Here is a 6478-nt window from a genome sequence, read left to right on the forward strand (position 1 = left end):
CGGTGTCGGATGTGAGAGGTCCTGGAGTCTCCGAGCCTCCACAACTGCAGCTCCTGAGGGACCGAGTTAGGGAACTGGAGCTGCAGCTCGATGACCTTCGCCTGGTCAGGGAGAGTGAGGAGGTGATAGAGAGGAGTTACAGGCAGGTGGTCACACCAGGGCTACGGGAGGCAGACAAGTGGGTCACGGTTAGGAGAGGGAAGGGGAAGAGTCAGGTACTGGAGAGTACCCCAGTGGCTGAACCCTTATTGTGAAATTCAAACACAGCGAGGTAGTGTTTTAGGGTTCAGTGCCCATTCAGAGATCTGACGGCCGAGGGGAAGAAGCTGTTCCCGAATGGCCAAGTGTGTGCCCGCAGGCTCCTGTGCCTCCTCCCCGACGGTGGCAATGAGAAGAGGGCGCGCCCCTGGGCAACGCGGGTCCTTGGTGACGGACGCCGCCTTTTTGAGGCACCGCTCCTTGAAGACGTCCTGGACGTCGGGCAGGCTGGTGCCCACGATAGGGTTAACAACTCTCTGATCTTGTGCAGAGGCCACTCCCCACCCTTCCCGATGCCAGACGGTGACACAAGGCAGTTAGAGTTCCCTCCCCTGTATACCTGCAGAAACTTGCAAAGTTGGCATTCATTCCAAGGGGAGAAGAATATTAAAGAGGACGTGGTGCCATCTCCATTGAGAGTAGGGGAGATTCAAACAAGAGGACAGGAGTTGAGAGTTAGAGGGCAAAAGTTTAGGGGTTAACACGAGGGGGAACTTCTTCACTCAGAGAGTGGTAGCTGTGTGGAACGAGCTTCCAGTAGAAGTGGTGGAGGCAGGTTCGGTATTGTCATTTAGAAAAAAAAATTCTTAATACATTTTCTACGCAACTACAGATTAAAAAAAACCCCCCAGATCAAAATGAAGAACATTGATACAGCGCAAAAATAAACATACAATAATAATATGATACAAAGAAAGACCATTGAGAAAGCACCCAAATTGAAGACATGTAAAATTAGTATCCTGCCCAAGCCCCGCAACACAAAAAAAAACTCCAGACCAACCACAACACAATATAGAGAATATAAATCAGGACATTCAAACCCCCAAAACCGTAAATACACTTAGCAACAGAAGATATTGATGCCTACTACCAGAAAAAAAGGAACTGAAAGCAAGGGACCGAAAAAAAAACCTTAGTTAAGAGGAAGGTTATGAAAGTACTCGATAAAAGGTCCCCAGACCTTATGGAAATTTATATCCGAATTAAGAACTGAATAATGAATTTTTTCACGGCCTAAGCAGGCCATAATATTATTAAGCCATTGAGCATGCGTGGGCGGGGCAACATCTCTCCATCTAAGGAGGATTAAACGTCTGGCCAGGAGAGAGGCAAAAGATAATATTCGACACTTAGTCGAACTCAGAAGTAATTCTGTCTCACCCCAGGAACCGAACACAGCAATTAAAGGGTTAGGTTCTAGGTGGTGATTCAGAATATACGATAACGTTATGAAGACATCTTTCCAAAATTTCTCCAAGCTAGGACAAAACCAGTACATATGAATGAGAGAGGCCTCGCCCCTTTTGCAGATCTCTGAAGCGGACTGATGTTAGGGTAGAATCGAGATAATTTAGACTTAGACATATGGGCTCTATGAACAATCTTAAGCTGTAAAAGGCAATGGCGAGCACAAAGGGAGGTTGAATTAACCGATTTGAGAATCGAGTCCCAAGTCTCATCAGAGAAGGAGGTATTTAAATCCTGCTCCCATGCCATTTTAATCTTATCCACGGGCACGACGTAAGGCTGCTAATTTATCAGTCACTTAAAGTAAAATTGGATAGGTATATGGACGGGAAAGGAATGGAGGGTTATGGGCTGAGTGCGGGTCAGTGGGTCTAGGTGAGAGTAAGCGTTTGGCACGGACTAGAAGGGCCGAGATGGCCTGTTTCCGTGTGTAATTGTGATATGGTTATATGGGCCGGTGGGACTAGGTGAGAGTAAGCGTTCGGCACGGACTAGAAGGGCCGAGATGGCCTGTTTCAGTGCTGTGATTGTGATATGGTTATATGAGCCAGTGGGACTAGGTGAGAGTCAGCGTTCGGCATGGACTAGAAGGGCCGAGATGGCCTGTTTCCGTGCTGTAATTGTGATATGGTTATATGGACTAGTGGGACTAGGTGAGAGCAAGCGTTCGGTACGGTCTAGAAGGGCTGAGACGGCCTGTTTCCGAGTGTAATTGTGATATGGTTATATGGGCAGGTGAGACTAGGTGAGAGTAAGCGTTTGGCACGTACTAGAAGGGCCGAGACGGCCTGTTTCCGTGTGTAATTGTGATATGGTTATATGGGCAGGTGAGACTAGGTGAGAGTAAGCGTTTGGCACGTACTAGAAGGGCCGAGATGGCCTGTTTCCGTGAGTAATTGTGATATGGTTATATGGGCCAGTGGGACTAGGTGAGAGTAAGCGTTCGGCACGGACTAGAAGGGCCGAGACGGCCTGTTTCCGTGCTGTAATTGTGATATGGTTATATGGGCCAGTGGGACTAGGTGAGAGTCAGCGTTCGGCACGGACTAGAAGGGCCGAGACGGCCTGTTTCCGTGCTGTAATTGTGATAGGGTTATATGGGCCAGTGGGACTAGGTGAGAGTCAGCGTTGGGCACGGACTAGAAGGGCCGAGATGGACTGTTTCCGTGCTGTAATTGTGATATGGTTATATGGGCCAGTGGGACTAGGTCAGAGTAAGCGTTCGGCACGGACTCGAAGGGCCGAGATGGCCTGTTTCCGTGTGTAATTGTGATATGGTTATATGGGCCAGTGGGACTAGGTGGGAGTAAGCGTTCGGCACGGACTAGAAGGGCCGAGACGGCCTGTTTCCGGGCAGTAATTGTGCTATGGTTATATGGGCCAGTGGGACTAGGTGGGAGTAAGCGTTCGGCACGGACTAGAAGGGCCGAGACGGCCTGTTTCCGTGCTGTAATTGTGATATGGTTATATGGGCCAGTGGGACTAGGTGAGAGTAAGCGTTCGGCACGGACTAGAAGGGCCAAGATGGCCTGTTATGAGCTGTAATTGTTATATGGTTATATGGGCCAGTGGGACTAGGTGAGAGTCAGCGTTCGGCACGGACTAGAAGGGCCGAGATGGCCTGTTTCCGAGCTGTAATTGTGATATGGTTATATTGGCCAGTGGGACTAGGTGAGAGTAAGCGTTCAGCACGGACTAGAAGGGCCGAGATGGCCTGTTTCCGTGCTGTAATTGTGATATGGTTATATGGGCCAGTGGGACTAGGTGAGAGTAAGCGTTCGGCACGGACTAGAAGGGCCAAGATGGCCTGTTATGAGCTGTAATTGTTATATGGTTATATGGGCCAGTGGGACTAGGTGAGAGTCAGCGTTCGGCACGGACTAGAAGGGCCGAGATGGCCTGTTTCCGTGCTGTAATTGTGATATGGTTATATGGGCCAGTGGGACTAGGTGAGAGTCAGCGTTCGGCACGGACTAGAAGGGCCGAGATGGCCTGTTTCCGAGCTGTAATTGTTATATGGATCTCCGCCCACCTGTCCCCGTGAGTGAACTGGCTGCCTCTTTCCCTCCACTCCCTCAGCTCCAGGATGTGTTCCGGCTCTTCGACAACGACAGCTGCCCCCAGCTGCAGAACAAGCCGAAGATCTTCTTCATTCAGGCCTGTCGAGGAGGTGAGTCGCCCCTCCCTCGTTCTCCACCCCCGTCTCCTCCTTGTCACTGTGTCCCAACGCCCGCTGTCTTCTCTCTGTCTTTTCTCTCCGTCGTTCGCCCACCGTCTCTCCTCCCTCGTGTCTACCCTTCCGTCTGCCAGCCACCATCTCTACTCTCCCCTCCCAGCCTGCTTCTCCCTTCCCCTTCATCACTCTCCACCATCTCTTCTCCCGCGTTCCTCTCTCCTCTTCCTTTCCCCCCCATCGCGCTCTCTCCCTCCCTCTCTGTCGCTCTCCATCTCCCTCCACTACCCTTTCCTCCTTTCCCACTATCTGCCCCGCTCTCTTCATCCACTCTCCCCTTCCCCATCCGCTCCTCTTTTTCTCCCTCTCTTACCTCCTTTCCCTCTATTCCCCTTCCCTCCCCTCCACTCCAGCTCTCCCCTTCTGTCCCTCCCCACTCCATCCCTCCAAACTCACTCTCTCGCCCTCCGCTCCTTTCCTCGCCATGTCTTCTCCTTCGGTCTCTTCCCCACCACTTCCAGCCCTCCCCGTCCGTCTCTCATTTTCTCTCTCCCCCACCCCCCCATCTCTGCCTCGCGTCTTTCTCGGCCGTCCTCTTCCCCTCGCTCGCTTCCCCTTCCCCATCTCTTTTCCGTATGCCTTCCATTCTGTCCACGTTTCTCTCCCTGACCTCCTCTCTCCTTCTGTCTCTTCCCCTCCTGACAGTCCCCTTCCCTCCCCTGCCAAATCACACCTCCCCTCCCACCCTCTCCTACCAAACCATCTGTCCCTCTCCTACCAATCTTTCCCCTCCCTCACTCTCCTACCAAACAATCTCTCCCCTCCTTCCCCTCTTCTACCAAACCATCCCTCCCCTCCCTCTCCTATCAAACCATCCCTCCCCTCCCTCTCCTATCAAACCATCCCTCCCCTCCCTCCCTCTCCTACCAAACCATCCCTCCCCTCCCTCCACTCTCCTACCAAACCATCCCTCCCCTCCTTCTTCTATCAAACCATCCCTCCCCTCCCTCTCCTATCAAACCATCCCTCCCCTGCCTCCCTCTCCTACCAAACCATCCCTCCTCTCCCTCCCTCTCCTACCAAACAATCTCTCCCCTCCTTCCCCTCTTCTACCAAACCACCCCTCCCCTCCCTCCCCTCTCCTACCAAACCATCCCTCCTCTCCCTCTCCTACCAAACCATCCCTCCTCTCCCTCCCCTCTCCTACCAAACAATCTCTCCCCTCCTTCCCCTCTTCTACCAAACCACCCCTCCCCTCCCTCCCCTCTCCTACCAAACCATCCCTCCTCTCCCTCCCTCTCCTACCAAACAATCTCTCCCCTCCTTCCCCTCTTCTACCAAACCACCCCTCCCCTCCCTCCCCTCTCCTACCAAACCATCCCTCCCCTCCCTCTCCTACCAAACCATCCCTCCCGTCCCTCCCTCTCCTACCAAACCATCCCTCCCCTCCCTCCCCTCTCCTACCAAACCATCCCTCCCCACCTTCTTCTATCAAACCATCCCTCCCCTCCCTCCCCTCTCCTACCAAACCATCCCTCCCCACCTTCTTCTATCAAACCATCCCTCCCCTCCCTCCCCTCTCCTACCAAACCATCCCACCCCTTCCTCCCTCCTATCCCTCCCGTCGCTCCCTCTCCTCCCAGTCTCTCCCGTTCTCACCGTGCTCAAGCCACTCCCTCTCTCTGCAGAGGAGACGGACTGTGGCGTGGACATTCAGGATGGGAAGGACCGAGCTCTGTCCCCGGGCTGTGAGCAGAGCGATGCTGGGCGGGAGGAGCCACACAGGATGAAACTGCCAACCAGATCCGACATCATCTGCGGCTACGCCTGTTTAAAGGGTGAGACTGTCGGCAGTCTGCAGCCCCTCTCCACTAGAGGACACTGTGTCACTGACTGTATCCCCACTGACATTAATCCCTCTCCCTCACACCGTCCCTCAGTGACCCCTCTCCCCCAGGACACTGTGTCACTGACCGTATCCCCACTGACGTTAATCCCTCTCCCTCACACCGTCCCTCAGTGACCCCTCTCCCCCAGGACACTGTGTCACTGACTGTATCCCCACTGACGTTAATCCAGCTCCCTCACACCGTCCCTCAGTGACCCCTCTCCCTCAGGACACTGTGTCACTGACTGTATCCCCACTGACGTTAATCCAGCTCCCTCACACCGTCCCTCAGTGACCCCTCTCCCCCAGGACACTGTGTCACTGACCGTATCACCACTGACGTTAATTCCTCTCCCTCACACCGTCCCTCAGTGACCCCTCTCTCCCAACCCTGTGTCACTGCATGTATCCACACCAACGTTAATCCCTCTCCCTCACACCGTCCCTCAGTGACCCCTCTCCCCCAGGACACTGTGTCACTGACCGTATCCCCACTGACGTTAATCCCTCTCCCTCACACCGTCCCTCAGTGACCCCTCTCCCCCAGGACACTGTGTCACTGACTGTATCCCCACTGACATTAATCCCTCTCCCTCACACCGTCCCTCAGTGACCCCTCTCCCCCAGGACACTGTGTCACTGACTGTATCCCCACTGACGTTAATCCCTCTCCCTCACACCGTCCCTCAGTGACCCCACTCCCCCAGGACACTGTGTCACTGACCGTATCCCCACTGACATTATTCCCTCTCCCTCACACCGTCCCTCAGTGACCCCTCTCCCCCAGGACACTGTGTCACTGACTGTATCCCCACTGACGTTAATCCCTCTCCCTCACACCGTCCCTCAGTGACCCCTCTCCCTCAGGACACTGTGTCACTGACTGTATCCCCACTGACGTTAATCCC

General features: G+C 53.8%; 1 protein-coding gene across 1 annotated transcript in view; it reads left to right on the forward strand.

The window, feature by feature from the left end:
* Positions 1-5720, forward strand: part of LOC132387302 (caspase-2-like) — a gene marked incomplete at its 5' end in the record, with an annotated part of 45736 nt that extends 40016 nt beyond the window's left edge. Inside the window, 2 exons of the mRNA XM_059959659.1 lie at positions 3589-3679; positions 5371-5720. Coding sequence (XP_059815642.1) covers positions 3589-3679; positions 5371-5705 — 426 coding nt within the window. The remainder of the gene's footprint in view (positions 1-3588; positions 3680-5370) is intronic.
* Between the last annotated feature and the right edge of the window lie 758 nt (positions 5721-6478).

This window comes from Hypanus sabinus, unplaced genomic scaffold (genome assembly GCF_030144855.1).
Source record: "Hypanus sabinus isolate sHypSab1 unplaced genomic scaffold, sHypSab1.hap1 scaffold_1710, whole genome shotgun sequence".
NCBI lineage: Eukaryota > Metazoa > Chordata > Chondrichthyes > Myliobatiformes > Dasyatidae > Hypanus > Hypanus sabinus.